Source organism: Bemisia tabaci, chromosome 7 (assembly GCF_918797505.1).
Source record: "Bemisia tabaci chromosome 7, PGI_BMITA_v3".
In the NCBI taxonomy this organism is placed as follows: domain Eukaryota; kingdom Metazoa; phylum Arthropoda; class Insecta; order Hemiptera; family Aleyrodidae; genus Bemisia; species Bemisia tabaci.
In genome coordinates, this window is record NC_092799.1 from 298,681 (window position 1) to 315,800 (window position 17,120).

Below are 17,120 nucleotides of genomic sequence, written 5' to 3' on the forward strand. Positions count from 1 at the left end.
TATGAAATCACAAGAGTGACGCGTGAAGCGCTTGAAGTAGATTAAACCCCGAAGCAGTCAGGGTGAGTCCGAGTCGTTTAGAGTTAGAATTGGACTACATTTTGCAATTTAGAACTAAGTATAAATTCTAGCCCGGTTTAGAAACAACGCATGTGCCATTAATTTCCCTATGCACATAAGTGTTTTTCCAAAAGAGCCAGACTCTATAGTTCTAAATTGCAAAATGCAGTGCAATTATTCCCACCACTCTGTCATCTACAAATTAGTCTCTAAAAAGGAAAAGACCGTGTCTTATTCGTTTCAATTTTGAAGACAGCCAGCGTACGGGCACAAAATTTGTGAGGGAGGGATAAGGGATGAACTTAAGGTAATTACCCACTAGCGGGAGTGTCACTTCCGCACCGGTCGCTCAACGGTGGATGGTGAGACACGAGACCGGTGAGCACACACTCCAAGTTTAACTCGAATTTCCACAAGATGGCGGAACGATTAAGACCAACATTAACAAAGCTCCGGTCTGTCATTTTAGTCCCCCCCCCTCACCACGACTCCGCCGGGAAAAGATTTATTCCTCATAGATAATTCAACACAGACTTCGGTTGAACAGTTTTCTCTCCCAACAACCCCAACACTATTGCCGCACTTACTTCAATGGAGAAATACACTTTTCAAGCCGTAACCTTAGGTTGCTCCGAAACGATTGTCGCGAAATGTGCGATTTTGAAAACTCTCGTACATCGCCCTATCCCCCCCTCCTTTGGCGCTCTGTAATGTGCCCCTCCCCCCCCCACCAATAAATTGACTAAAAATAATAAAATTGTAATTATTGACCCCTACTGCGAGGAAAGTACTTCAGTCCTGGCGGGAGCAAACTTTTCGGTTGAGCTTTTTTTAGCCTTACTAGGTCAGAAAATCAAATTTTAAAATTTTGATCGGAAAATCTCTCTAACGCTCTACAGAAAAATTGTAATTTTTCTGTTTCATTTTTCTTTTCATATCTGTGCGAACATTGGAAGGCGTAAAAAATTGCATTTTAATCCGGCAATTGCAAGCCCTGAACTGGAATGAAAAGATTTACTCTCTCTCTTAAAGGTACATTTCATGATAGCAAATTATTACCCTTCCAGTCGTAACGAGAGCTTAAAGTAGATAGAATAACCACACTTAGAAAGAAAATATACTAGGGCTGAAGTTAGCTATGGGAAAACGCCGTTTGAGCATTTGGACTTCATTTTGAGATTAGGAACTATTTTTTCCAGCTCATTCATATAAACACCTATGTGAGTAGGAAAACCAATGGCTCATATTTTGTTTCTAAAATAAGTCAGAAACAGAAGTTTGTTTTTGCTCTCGAAACTATGTAATCCATTTGAATGTTGCAACATTTTTCTAATGAAATATTCATAGATACGAAAACTTCTGAACGAAAAACTTTGAATACTTAGCTTGACAGTGCCTACGATGCCTTGTAAAAACTGTTAAAAGTTGAAATATCACATCGGGTGATGGCTAGTTCTTTTATTATTTCATTACTATTACTATAAGCGCTATCTAACTCCCTTAATTATAGACCACCGGACAAAGTGCGAATTTAATCAGTTGATCTAAGTTTTTTCCAAAACTTCACGTAGGGCATGATTTGGACAACAGTAATTACTGAAAGTAATCCCTAACCATGATATTAACGTTTTTCCACGCATAAATTCAAACTTAACGCAAACAAAAAAAGAACAATTATTTACTTGAGTTAAGTCACCCACTATACGTTACCGTGATGACAGTCTCTTCGATCTGAAAATATGACAACCTCAAACTCAACGCTTCGGCTCAGCTATTGCAAGTTGTTTATATTACTTGATTATGAAGCCTGCCAACATTGTTGTACTTCATTTTTTGGCTCAGGTATACTATTGTTATTCTTGTGCGAGCGGGTCATTCAAGTTTTTCGTAACAAAGGCTAAATGAAACGATTATCATTCTGGTTTGGAGGTAACATAAGTTATTTTTGTTGCAAGAATTGTGTTCTTCGTGAAATTTCGAAGAGGGTATAAGTGTCAGAACGCTTTAATTCGCACCCTGCCCAGTGGTCCATTTCCAATTTTTCTTTCTACCAAGATAAAATTGAAGACGACAAAAAACGTCGCTTTAGCATGGAGAAACGGGGCACCTCCTCTTGTGTTTTGTAGAGCTCCTTTGAAAGGAGAAAGAAGAGATGAGAGGCTGCGATTGGCAGGGATAGAAGAATAGAAACGCAAGGAATATGATCCTATTATGAGCCATTCCGAACCATTGATTATCCCTGGATCTGAGGCCTGCACTCGGGAGTACACTTAAGGGTACAATAATTACTCTTTAATCTAATTTCGTCATCCTCCTCTCGCTCTCCCTTTCCTTGTCACGCTGTGCCACGACCTCTCTTCGTTTTCGCGGGTTCCTTTTCATTTTTTCAAACTTTCCTCCTCCTCCCTCTCCGTCCATTGTTCATCCCCTTTTCCCAAAACACAATGCCAACCAGTCTTAATGCATTTTTAATTAATGTTTTTTTTTTTCCTTTTATCATTCATTTTCCTCACGCCCAGTGCCGTTTCACTTTCAAAAGTCTGCAAATTTATTTCGTAGAAAATTTCTCAAGGTAACTAAGAGGCGTGCCTTAGATTTTCTGGGAGTCATTTTAAGCCTTACTCCATTTTTCGTAGTTTCAAAAGTCTCAGCTTTTATGGAGAGACGGTATGCAAGATCTCGACGTTACAAAAATTGCGCAAACTTTTAGTAAAGAGTTCTCGCTTTAACCTGGAAGCGCCTTTGAAGACAATAAATAAAAATTTCGATACAAATTACGACCAGACTCCACTTTTTATCAACACTTTACGCCTTGAAAAATAGTTATGAATCAATTTTGGAAAAATTCGCAGCTATGACAGGCATCAGAGCCGAGAAAAATTGTTATCAGAGAAACTTTCATAAATAAAAAATTCATACTTCCACCCAAAAAAATTAAGTGCCAGAGCATAGCGCACACTGGACACTCGGATGCGTAATGAGAAAATCAAAACACAGCGGTGGCGCCTCCTGAGCGGGAAAATTCCTCACCAGGAGCCACTGAAGGAACTACTTACGGAACATGCATGGACGGGATGTTTCCTATGGACAGGAAATCGAGGTTGGAGGGCGCACCGCCGCGTCGCGTCGCGTCGCGCCGCGCCGGCTGGGCCGTAGCAACCGGGAAGGGTGAAGGGAGGGCGGGACGAGGGGCGGCAGGCGAGGGTGGAAGAGGGTAGTTGAGACGCCGACGGCAGCGGTGGCGGTGGCTGAGCCGAGTCAATAACCCGTGGCAGCGTAAAGCAGTTGGGCTTTTGATGAATGAATCAGCGATTGTTGTTGTTATCTGGCCCTATTCAATGGCTCGAAAAAAGATGGCGTCGTAATCGTTGATTCACCGCCGTTTTTCAGCCCGATTCACTTGCCCGCCGCCGACTCGACGCCGCCGCCGCCGCGCCGCGCCGTCTAGCAACATCTTCCTCCGGCAGCTCGTCCACCGACGCTATTAGTGGTGCGTCTCAATAGAACCATGGATATCGATTTAATCTCATCTGTGGCATTAAAAGAGGTTATGGTATTGTTATTCCTTTCATCCGACTCGGTACAGAGGAAAATCCTAGTGACTACACAGGGTGATCCAAAAGGTCCGCTTCACCTCTATAACCCCTAGCTTACTTACCCTTTACCAGAGTGGTCCCTTTCAATTTTTTTTTTGGACCTGGAATCGTTCACAAAAACTCAAGTATCTATATCAATTTGTTCAAAAGTTACAAGGGCGCCTGCCATTGGTGGTTTAGAGACTGGAGACCTCGCGCAGCTACTTTCATAATTCCAAAATTACTTTAGAAGTTATAGCGCTTGGGTTCAAATGATGAAATGGCTCAAAACCAAAATGACTAGTATAACAACCTAATTCCCTAAAACTCTCCTAGCAAAGTGCTCGCTCCCACATTCATGAGTCTTCATTAGGCGAATTGTATTTGATTTTTGCGCAACAATTCGCTCATCAGCCATCATTATTCGGAAAGTAGCGTTGGCTTTGGAGTTAACCTTTTGTCTCACTCAAAGGCATTGCTTAGATTATTAGTGCGGAGTCTGTAAAAAATACTGTCTTTAGAAAGTTCCTGGGGTTAAGTACTTATAATTACTAATGCTATCGGTGGTCATTCAGACTGAATCAAAATAACAAAAACCTAGCTGGAAATATTTTGGAAAACAAGAGTTAGATTTTGAGCTAAACTAGTCAAAAATTCAAATTCAGTAAAATGTATATTGGATGTGAAAATAAGAATTGAACTTTAATAACAGCATTGAGTCCTATGATGGTATAAACCTTGAAATCTCCGTTTCCCAATTCGATCCTGATGCGACTTGTTCCTTTCTGCAAGCTGATTATTGATATTCATAGACAAGATAGAGGAAAAATAGAGCAATCCGGTTGGTGGAAGTGGGCGCTTGCAATGGACGAAGAAAGTCAGTAATAGACTGACTAACGGCAACCCACGAGAGATCTCATAGTTAGTCAATGGTTCTCCTCTTTAGTCTAGTAACGAACTACCGTTTTAATCGCTCCGTTTTCCCTTCATCTTCTTGTAAATCGCTATGTCTATCAATTTTAGTTATCAGCTCGCTGATAAGTTTGGTCCATTTACAATGAAGCACACAGGCAGATGCTGTGCATGCAACACGCGATACACTACTGATTTACTACAACATTGCATACGCTGAAATAAAACACTGCATGGTCGCACCCGTACCCTATCGCGAGAACCGTGTGTATGTCGCGAGGGCGCGTGCCGTGAGCAGATCTCAGATATAGCCCTCAAAATCTAGCATTTGCAACCCGACCCACCGCGGACTTAAAATAGTCGCATGACCCAACTTAGTGCATTCTTCCGTTGTTCTTCGCATTGTTTTGAGCTTCAAGAGCGCTCTGTTATCTGTGTTAATTGATAAAAAGGCTCAGCTTTCATCGAAATAATAATCAAAAACATTCCTCGTTCATTCACCTTAACTGCAAACTAATAAAGAAGCACACGACATAAAGCAAATGCAAACTTGCAATGCGAATGTAGAATTTGAATTAAAGGAATATACTGGGTGCTCCACCCGTCCAAACGGCTGAAAATTGGGCTTTGGGACGAAAACTCACTGGGGTAAAGGAACCCCCCAAAATTCAATGAAAATATTTTCAGCCCCCAAAACCCCATTTCGGCGGGGTGTTTACGCGGAGGTGTCCCCCGTTTCTCGCATTTGTCAAACATGACGGGTATGCTTTGACTTAGGATTTAAATTATATGGCCGAAAATAAGAACTTTTTGTCCTATGACCTTTTCCCCTAAGTCCCCATTTATTGGAGTTACGGGGCATTTTGGGGAATTTTTGGGGGAGATTTCAATTGAATTGCCCGATTTTCAAAATCTGAAAGTCTCCTGAGAGAAGAGGTCAATGCCTTTTTATTCATGTGCCACATGGCCCCTGTTGATCCAAAATTATGTGGTCCACGACCCCCCAAAAATGTTGGGGCTTTGGAGGGCCTTAAGTCAAAAATTTCAAAAAGCAAGGGTATATTTTGACTTCAGATTTGGATTTGATGCGGAATTAGTGTGTAGGATTTCTATGGCGGGTGGCCTATTTGCTCCAAATTACTTTAAAACCCCCCATTTCCCCACAAGAAGCCGTGTATTTTTTGAGGAAAAAAGGGTGCGGAGAAAGCAATCTTGCGTAACTTTTCGTGTTAAATTCGTGTCAAAACATACCCTTAATATTTGAAATTTTCGATTTACTGCCCTTAAAAGTCTCAAAATTTTTGGAGAGTCGTAGACCCCATACTTTTGGATCAACAGGGACCATGTGTCACATGAATAAAAAGGTATTAACCTCTTCTCTTAGGAGACTCTTAGATTTTGAAAATCGGACAATTCTAACGCTTATAGTGACTTATTGAAATTTCTTCAAAAAATTCCCCAAAATGCCCCGTAACTCCAAAAAATGGGGGTTAGGGAAAAGGGCATAGGACAAAAACTTCTTATTTTTGGCCACATAACTGAAATCCCCTAATAAAGGGGTCTATAAAGGGGGCACCTCCCCTTGAACCCCCCGCAGAAATGCGGTTTTGGGGGCTGAAAATATTTTCATTGAATTTTTGGGGGTTGCTTTATCTCTGTGAGTTTTCGTCTCAAAGCTCAATTTTCGGCCCGTTTCCGAGAAAAAAAAATAGTACACAGGTGCTCTGGAACATCCGGTACATGCGCATGAATCAGATGGTGGATTAAGTTCACTACCGAAATATACTCTCACCTAATTTAAATAAATCCTATTCTATATGAAGAAAGTGAAGGTCTTTACAGAGGAAGAAAAAGGAAAACATACTTGAGTAAAATTGTAACAATCTAATGATGACCATTGTAATTATATTTATATTTCATATTTATAGAGAGTGAAGTGTCGTGAACATTCCTTTGGGAAATTTTGTTTGTGGTGAATCTTCTTGAATTCGATTTTCCTTCATTCGAGAGTGTAGGTAATATGCGCTTTAAAAGTTGGAATAGTCGGATATCAAAATCTCTTTTCTTGTTTAAAAGCGTCACCTGTGCTTTTACCCTTCTTACTGTGATAGGTAATCAGAAGAGAATTCACTGGAGAAATTCTACATGTGACAGGGTGCCCAGCCAAACGGTGGGTAGAGGGCATCCGTTAAGAGATTGAGAGATGCCAGCTTCCGAAGGATCTGTACCATGACAGATTCCTGTGGCGGGTAGGCGTCGCAGAGCGCCCTAGCGCGCCGCACTAGTCACTTGTACACACATACAAATTCTTTATGTATTCCGGACCCTCCTTCTTTCTCCTCTTCCTCTTTGTATTTAATTTATTTTTCTTTTTTTTACTCTCTTCATCCTCTCCTGCCTTCCACCTTTCTCTTCTTTCGCTCCTTTTCTTCTTTTCGGTCCTTTATCCATTCTTCTCTTTCTTTTTCTTTCTATTCCGTTCACCGTTCCCCTTCTTTTTTCTCTGTCACTTCGTTTTCCTTATGCAGACAGATGATTTTCTAAATAAGCCAGAAATAGTAGTTTTATATCGTAAAAAGTATAGTTTAATTAAAATGACCGATTAGTAATCACATGTTAATGTTAGTCTTTGCGCTTAGCTTAGAACTTCCTGGAGAACTTTGTTCCCGATTTGAATTGTTTCTTTCTTGCCTTTGGCTCCAACAATTTGAATATTGAGACCATCCATAGAGCGACATATCTTGACAATGCTGCGTACAGTAGTTGCCCATGACGATTTTTATCAAGAGTGACGCGTGAATGGAGAGAGGGGGACTGGAGTGTGATAAAAATCCCGCTCGACCCCGAATTATGCGACTTAAGTATCGGCCTCTCAGTATTGCCGAATATGACAGAACTTGTCGGGTGCGTGCTTACCTATTTTTGCATTTACGTCATCAACTGGCAACACTTAATTGTATGCACATTTGCATTTGCCACCATGTTTTGGGCCGTAATTAAAAATTCATAAAAAGTGACTCGTAGTGCACAAATTCATGCTGAAGGTCACTGGGATATAGCTCAAAAATACAGTATCGCTGGCGTAGTCAAAACAGCACTCTCAACCCTCCTAGCTTGAGGATTTTAATACATCGATGGATGCCGAAGTGCAAAACCACGTATCTCCGTTTGCATTGTTGTCTTCCTCCTTCAAAGCACTTGTTTACGTACTTGGTAATACGTTGGTTACTTTTCCTTTGGAAAACTAGCCAACGTAATTTATTGGCAACGTTTTTTATGTTTCTTTTAAGTTGGCAGAACATTTTGTAAAAATTTTAAGCTCTATAGTTGTCATGTTTCTCTTGGAAAAAATAAAACGATAGCGGAAATTTTGAATCACCGCAACGAAGGTGCGTTGTCTCGCACTTCGGTCATCGATATATATCAAAAGAGGACGTTCACTTCTGCGATTTCCCCTGATGGTACGTTACCGAGTATAAGCGGTGCGTGGAAAGTAATTTGCCTCAAAATTACAGGCCAAACATCTAAGCAGCCTCCGATAAGATACTAGCGAGCACAATTTTCGTAGTACCGTCGTGCCAAGGAAAAACGCCGTATGAGCCACCAGACGTTGCCAAATTGCCGCTATGAAATACAAATTTTCACAGAAATTTACGAATATTTTCCTTCCAATTTTTCAGGGAATTGTATTCGCAATCAGATAATTGTTTGAAATTTCAAGAGAAATTCTTAAAAATTCATAGCTAAACATTTTATCGGAGGAAACTTGGCAACTGTCGAATATACATACGGCATTTGTTCTAGGCATGGCAGAATAAACCCTTGACTTTTAATGCAAGTTTTCTTTTCTTCTTAGTGGCAAGATTTTGAGCTCATAAATGAGTGCGGAGATAAACCGCCACCTCCAATATGAGATTGCCATGAAGCTCGGATAAAATTTCATTTCAGAGTGAGTCCGTATCCCTTAATGACGAAAAGCTAACCTCAAAATGTTTGCTTTACGACCTACGGTACTTGCGATAGAAAGCTTGCAGACATTCACTGAAAGCTCCGCTCAGAAGGTGGAGCAGAAGTTTCAACGGCATAAAATGAGCCTTAGAATGGTGTGATGAAAGGAGACCTAGCTCAATATGAAAGTCGTCTGACATTGTCCATAACTGAAGATTGAGTGAAGCGGCAACTGATAAGAGGGATGATAAGGGAGTCGGAGTGCGAATAGGGTTCATACTCACGGTATTTGTTCTTCTCGGCGTGTGACGGATGAAAAGCGAAGAGAATGAAGAAGAGGAGGAAGAACATAAGCACACGCGCTCGCCAGGGACCGGGACAGGGGCCTCGGCCCCGAGACGTGGCCGCCATGGACGCACTAGAGTTTTCTCGGGATCATGGAGCCGCGGAGGCGTCGGCGTCGCCGGAAAGCAGGACCGAGAACACAACACACACTAAATCCAAAGCGGTGCCCGGGAACACAGCACAGACCCACGGTGGTCGCCTTGCAAATCACTCATCGCACTTTTGGCAAAGCACCGAACCGAATCGCGGAAAGCGAAATGCGGAAGGCCAGCGGAAAACGGGGAAACACGGCGAGGACAAGGTTCCCGGCTCGCGAGAGCGTTGACTCGGCGGCCACGAATCGATCAGGGTTGTCGAGTAAGTGCTGCACCCTACACCCTACTACGCGCGCAGGCGCCCTCCCGTAATCACCCTCTTATTTTCAATGAGTCGCCAAGAGGGGTGAGGGGTGCGCAGCGCGCAGCGCGTCCTTCCCCATCCCTCGCCTCGGAGCCCCGGCCCGGCCCGGCCCGATGCTCGCCTATCCCTTTTTTCATGGCCCGTACAAATTAGCGGCTCCGCGTCGACGATTCAATTTGCGCCGCACCCGTCCCATCCCTTCGTTCACATCTTCGTCCCCGGCTCCGTGCCCACCTGGCAATCTGACATCGCCGCCAAGGCATCATTTCCCGCTTCGAGCCCTTCCCTTCCTCAAGGCAGGTGCCGCCACGCACCTTTCTCAAACGGACGTATTTCTGCTAAAAGGAACTATGTGCAAGTGGAAAGATGGGGAGTGCTCGTGGTGAGCTGGATAGGAAACAATGTAAAAGTTGATAAAGCTCCTTTTGAGAAAATGGAAAAGCGGGATTTGACATTAAATCAAAAGGAACTGAGCGCCAAAATATGCTAACTTATGAGCCGTGGGCATGTGCAAGAAGCGTTGTGAACACGGCTCTTGAGTTAAAGCACACTAATCGGCAAGCTCTTCGTCGACGTCGAGCCCGATCGTCACCACTGACGTCACTGGCGCTTTAAAATTCCCATTCATTCTTATGGCTCTCAGCTAACGAGCATACCTCATCTTTTCATTTTCACATAGTTCCTTTTAGCATGAATACGTCCAAATTTACCTTAAGAGTCGTGTGCTCGACCAGTCTCCATGTCTATAGGTATATTTTTCACCCTGCCTCAAGATATATCTATAGTTTTGTCTTAAGCAGAGGATACTACCGTGGTCATGTCCATTGGTAGGTTCGTACTTGAGGAGTCATAAGAGTAATACGTAGGCCACTTTTGTGGGAGGGGAATTCTGATTGTGAGCTTGGCTTAAGGGGTATCACATGGGAGGAGGTGAGGGCTGGAACAGTTTCAATTAAGCCTAAAAAAACCGAAACCTTCTTAGATAGTAACTGCGTTCAGATCGACATTTTAATGATTTGAGTGGTAAAATATTGCCTTTAAATTCCGTATAAAACGACAAGAAAGACGCATAATACCACAAACGAGGTAATAAGTGAGGCACAACAACAAGGACTGTATCTACCGATAGATTCGCGGCGTTGTTTGTCGGTACATTTAGATCTTATGGAGCTATATAATTGTGTGTCCTTCGAATAGGTAACTATTCGCGCTCCCAGGTATGTATATTGCCTATGCGGCAAAATTGAAGGCGAACAAGTGGATGATGTCGGTCAGTAAGTTTAAGCATGTTTTACTGGTTCAGCGAAGTTTATTTTCACTTACCGTCGTTTTTTTCTCTCTTCTAATTTTAGCGCCTGGTGCAGCGGCTTCTCAATGGAAGGTTATGCCATAAGTCAGTGGGATGATCATTGACATTAATACACAAAGGTTTAGACAAATACGACAAACATTAAACAGAGCAATCCCATTGCTAGAGGCAAGCGTATATATTGGACAAAGGAGATAAATGGAGGGCTGATAACGGCAACCCACGAGAGACCTTACACTTGTAGTCAGTCCAATTAGTCCATCATTTCCCCCTTAGTCTGGCACAACCACACGTTTTAACTAATATAGGATCGCTCCAATCTCCCTCTGTCCGCCGTGCCTATCGCTTTGTCTTACAACTTCAATGATTAGCTCGCAGATGAGCTTCAATTTAGTTGACTCAGAATATTACCTTGATAATTTTGATGTCCAGCGAATCAGGTGGACCTTACAAACAAGCTTTTTATAAACAATGTATCGATAGTTGCTTGGGCACCACGGCCTTTTGAGGTTGATGCCTCGTCATTATAGGATACGAGGGTGCTTGGAAAATCAAAATGGAAGGCGAGTATATTTCAAGGGCGTAAACCTATTTTTGTAATGAATTAAATTAGCCTCGAATCAGATCATACAGACTAACTAGGTAATATTTCTGGCTCATCCATAGAAAGACCTACCTGTCACTAACGATAAAATGATGCAGTCTCTAATATGAACCAGGAGATGGATGTAAGAACGAACTAAAGCATTCGGATGTATCTTTCCTTGTAAAAAAGTATATTACGAATTCTACAAGGAACATTACTGAGTAACTCCGAGTCTAAATATTAATATTTTTCGGTTCATAAACTGTTTGAGTTTATGGAAGTTTCTTCCCACTCTTTAAAGAACTATTATCTACTTGAGTTGGGTTGCTCACTGAACGTTGTACATTGACGATATCAGGGCCGGATTTACCTACTTGCCGCCCATGGGCCGCCTGCATGAGGCCGCCCCTTCCTCATTCGTTTTGAGACATCAATAAAAACCATCAAGTGAACGTGCCGGAGGGAAACGGGTGCATACGACGAGGTCACTCGTGTAGGACACATTTTTTGTGAAAGCTCTGTCAAAACTACTAGCAAAAGTTCATAGAATGTTGCGCAAAAATTAAGTTCTGTAAACCTATCTCTGTGTGGACAATGCCAACCATTTATAAGAAATGAACGAAAAAATTGCGAAATAACAAACATAAATGTGGGTTAATAATTTTAACCTCTGTTGTCGCGCCGCACTGACTGCATTGTGTTTGACGCAATGCGTGAAGTATTCCTACAGTCTTGTCTAGGCGCTATAAGTTTTACGCCGACCGCTGTTTACCGCACTGTGTTTGACGCAATGCGTGAAGTATTCATGCAGTCTTGTAGGCGCTAATATGTGTTACATGCCGGCCGCGCCAAGGACATCTCTTTTTTATCTCAAGTCCTCGTCATCATTGCTCTCCCCGCCCAACACGAAACATTGCAGCAATATTGCAGCAATATTGTCAATATTGAAACAATATTGTCATGTAAATATTTCCTTAAATACACTGCAGAAATATGTTGACAATATTGCTAAAATATTTCATGACAATATTGTAACAATATATTTATAAAAATGTTTTAAATATATTTACAAAATATATTTATGTAATTACTTTTAAAACAGTTTGTAAAATATATTTACAAAATATTTTAAAATTATTTTAGAAATATTAGTTTAAAAATATTTGTTTAATATTATGTTAAAAATATTTTATAAATATTTTTGTAATATTTAAAAATTAATTGCTAAAATGGCAAAAAATGGTTTGCGATTTCTGCAATTTGCTTTTTTTGCTAAAATGCCCACCCTCGTGGCGAGAACGACAAAACAATTTGCAAAAGTGGTAATTTTATTGTGCGAAAATGGCACTATACTTTTGCGAAATTAACATTACTAGTTTATGCTATTATGGCTAAAATTTTTGCTAGATTTTCAAAATGTTTGCCAAATTAGCGTATGGTTTTGCTCTGTTTACCAATTATTTTGCGGAACTTACTAAAATCAATCGCTAGAAAAAAGAAAGGGGGGGGGGAAGAAAAGACAAAAAGAAGGGGAAAAAATAAATAACATAACATAAATACATCGACATAAATTCAAACTAGGAAAAAGCTCAAATAATTAAAACTGGAAAAAGACGCAATTATAAAAAACAGTAATTTGGTAAAGAAAAAAATGAGAGAGAGTTAAAAAAAACGAAAATTTGTAATACATGAATAGGAATATGTTGAGTACAATTAATAAAGAATTTGAAACACAAATTACAGGATGAAATAAAAAATAATAAATAAATAATAAATTCTGGTAAAATACTATAAGAATCCGTCAATAAACAAACATATTACGGACTCAGAGGCCTGCGATAGTTAAGAGATTGAATTTACGGGCCCATCTACATCAAGCCTGGCTGGTCTGGTGGTAAAGTACTGGACTTCGGATATCTACTCCACCCTGAGGCGTGGGTTCTAATCCCGACTAGGACGGCGCGGATTTTAAGGTCAGTAACAACTCTACGATCCACAACCTGGACGCATGTGTACAATAGAAAGAAAGTTAGTACCAAAGACGTCTCCTAGAGTGCGCGCACACGGATATGGAATATGATAACCTCATCGCAAGCAAATATTTTTAAAATATATTATCAATATTACCTTGACAATATTGCTGCAATATTGTCAGGGGGGCGGACAACAAACTATTGCAGCAATATTATTTCGATATTGTTAAAATATTGTTAAAATGTTTTTGACAATATTTCAGCAATATTTTTAAAATATTTCCGTGTTGGGCGGGTCCGCGCCGCGCCGCGCCGCGCCGCTCCAGGCCAAATTGCGTGTTTGGTTTCTCTTTAAACTCGACTAATGAAAGGTGCTGTCTCTTGTATCACCGAAAGACGACAAAATTAGAAATTACTACGTTCTCAGGAAATAAGAGATTTTGTTGCCTTTTCTCGTTTGTATTTTTTTCTAAATACGATTTTTTTTATACCTACCCAGCAAACATATCCTAACGTGACAAAATCTTATGGTCGTCTCGGATAGTCGAAGTCATCATCTTTAAGAACTCCACAGTATCGTTAAAAGTCCTACTGATTTGCATCTTCCATACTAGCGCATGGAACAACTACAAGTGAGCTTCCAGTAAGCAATAAGATGGTATTTAGTTAATTAAAAGACTTAAATTATTTACTGTGAGAAATCATTAGGAGAGTCTCAAAGATTCATCCATAATACAACTTTTTTATGAGATGTATGTAAGATGCTTTGATGACGTCTTTAAGACTGATAAAATGCTTTCTTACAGACGAAAATCAGTAGGACATATAACGGTAAACAGCAGTCTTTCAGACGAAAAACTGCGACGATCCGAGACGACCTGAACATCTACGAGATTCCATCAAGACATTGTAAAAACATTTTCAACTATCGCCGCACGATGTTAGTGGTATGAAAGAAACGTGCCAGATATCTTCTAGAGTTCGTGCGACCAACTTAATGAGTTCACACACCAGAGCAATTTTATCAAGAAACCTTCAAGATGCCTCAGAGGCGTTTGAGAGATCGAAAATTTGTCTACGCCGGGTCTTAAAGATTTCGTCCTAGAACTACCGTCGGAGAAACTATCCAGAACGTTTTCAAGTCGTTTAAAAGAATCCCCAGCTTTGCTTGATTATCTTAAAGACGTCTTCTCTCGATTAATTTACTTGATTTCCTTTGGAGACGTTATTAGGTTGTCTTTTAAACGTCCGAACCTATATATAAGTTTCTTAAAGATGATATTCGAACTTGGGAAGCACAAGGGACGCGCGATCAAATTGTCTCAAGATATCAACGAGATATCTCGACCTTCACGGGAAAAAATCTTTGGTGCTTATACCTATAGCCAGGTAGTAGGTGACACTTACCATCTTGGATTCCCAGATTCGACCCCTGAGAACAATTTTGCTACGAGCACAAATGTATGATGGTTAGAAACCTCAAACCGCAATCAGGTAGGTGTTGACAACAAAGATGGTAATTTGCACCAACACTGCTGGGCGGGCACGCCGTCCTCCGTAGACGTCCCTCACAACGTTGCTGAGATAGACCTTCAAAGATGGCAAACTGACCCATCCGGATGTTTAATGTATCAATCATGAAAGCAAGGAGAACCTAATATTTTGTGTTTTTAGCCATAAAGAGGAGTATTTTCTTGTGAAACGTACAGCTAAAAAAATTGAATACAAAGGTGTGCAATGTCGGGGTTCGCAGCTAGGGGATGGTGGAAAAGGGTTAATCGCGTAAATAAATTTCGAAATCGAGTAAAATGAAACTACAGTACTTATCGTGAGGTGCTATAGTCGTATCCGACCTATCGAATTTTTTGCCTACCGCGGGGATTGAACCTGGGACCTATCTAACCCTAGCCGAAGACCCTAACGATTGAGTTATACAGTATGATGAGAACCTTGACCGAAAAACCTGTACATAGCTTCGATTTGAACGGAAAACCAGGATATTCGATTTACATACTTAGATTGCTTCATTAATTTTTCTAATTTTTGTATTTCATTTCATTTCTGGACGTTATTTCAGTTTTTTACTTTATTTTATTTCGTTACTTCATTTTAAATGTTTTACTTTATTTTTTTTCTTTACGTAATATAATTTTTCTTTGATTATTTCTTTTTTATTTATTTACGTTATTTTAATTTTTTTCTTTGTTTCTTTACTCAATTTTAATGTTTTACTTTATTGTTTTTTCTTTACTTAATATTATTTTTCTTTGATTATTTATTCTTTATTTCTTCCCTGTATTTTACCGTTACTTACTTTATTTTATTTCTTGCAATTTTTTATATTTTCACTTCAATTCAGTCACTTCATTTTAATTTTTATACTTCATTAGATATCTCTTCGTTGTTATTTATAACTGCATTTCATTTATCTATTTTTTCTTTTTTTCTTTTCATGTCGAGAATCAATTCAAATTTTTCAAACTAGGATTATTTTTATGATTGGCTAAAGTGCTTCCAACAATGGACAAATAAGCCCTGGCTACTTACTTGAACAAGTGAGATTATGTAGAATAGAAAATAAAAAAAATACCCCTCTAAAGTACTGAAGCCTTGACATGGTGTTAAATATAGTGCATGCCTAGCCTACTGGTAAACCTGGGATGTTTAGCTAAACGACAGCATACAATTGACAAGAAACATTGTTATAACATTAGTAACAATTAATAAATTCCTGCCATTTCCTTGGAATTTTGAATGTAGAAAAACATTGATTTTGAAAACTATTATTAGTACCAGGGGCCTTTGGCCGCTACACTGCCGACAACCAATGCGGAAGAAAATAACATACGTTAAAAGTCGTAGAAGAACCGTGTTCAAGTCATCTCGGAGATTAATGGATTCAAATACCGTCAATGTTTTATTTTTGATCAATGTTTACAAAAGAATACAAACTGTTATTCTGATGAGTTTCCGCAAATTTCCCTGAGTGATTTAAAATAGATAAAAGAAAATTTGACTTAAAACGCATACAATCCGAAATCTAAGCTCAAATTCGGCTTCCTCGTGAAAAATCGATGCAATTCCATGTATCATATGTCACCATATCATGAAGGAAAGATATTAACGTAGGCGTGTAGATTCTAACATATCAGTCCGACGTGGCAACATGGGTGATTCGGAGTGGGTCAGCTGATGAGTAAGTGGAAGTTTGTTTTCTCGGAAACGGACGAACCAAATGCTTAGTGCCGGCGCCTGGCGGCGTAGCTCAAACGTTTGAATTCTGTTCCTACTTCCGCATACCGGCCGGCTTTGATAGAATCTTTACGCCTACAATTACCCTCTTTTCTTTATGCTATGGTAACATATGATACGTGGTATAGCATCGATTTTTCACGAGGAAGCCGAATCTGAGCTTAGATTTTGGGTATGATGCGTTTCCAGTTGAATTTTCTGAATTTGAATATTCAAGACGGCGGACGTAGCCTAAATTGATACATCGGCTCCCATTCCATCGTTTAAATTCGAATTTTTAGTCTAATTTCGAAAATTCGAAAAACCAAGGTGGCGAGCGTGGCCTAAAACGCTATATCGGTTCCTGCTCGTCGGATTTTCGTAAAACTTGGTGCCAAGGGGAGGGGGGAGGAAAGAAATTTTCAAACACTGCAATCGATATGTCGCAGGCAAATAGTAAAATTAAGCATTTTGTCAAATGCCTAAGCAAACAGTCAAATACTAGGGGGCTATGCCCCCTGACCGCTACGCGGTCCAACCCCCTGAAGGCGCTCCGCGCCATCGATGGGCCGCTTCGCGGCCCTATTTTTACCTCCTATCAATGTTAGTTTTATTTTTCCCCTCAAAAATTACGATATGAGGTATACTTTACTTTTAGAATGAAATAATTTTTGGTTTTGATGAATAATTTAGTTCGTTTTAATCCTTTTTTTTTAATCAGTGAAAAATTTAACATCGTCCGAGTTTCTGAATTGTTGTAATAAATGTCATTTAATTATCAT

General features: G+C 40.1%; 1 protein-coding gene across 2 annotated transcripts in view; it reads right to left on the reverse strand.

The window, feature by feature from the left end:
- The window catches only part of loaf (low-density lipoprotein receptor domain containing lost and found), a 175,678-nt gene extending 166,310 nt beyond the window's left edge, over positions 1–9,368 (reverse strand). Inside the window, exon 1 of one of the 2 annotated variants that reach the window (XR_011900201.1) lies at positions 8,780–9,367. Coding sequence is in view for 1 of the 2 variants with exons in the window: in XM_072302255.1 (XP_072158356.1) it covers positions 8,780–8,906 (127 nt within the window). In the remaining variant the exon portion in view is untranslated. Of the gene's footprint in view, positions 1–8,779 lie in introns of both variants that reach the window. The other variant, XM_072302255.1, reaches the window with a different exon arrangement.
- Between the last annotated feature and the right edge of the window lie 7,752 nt (positions 9,369–17,120).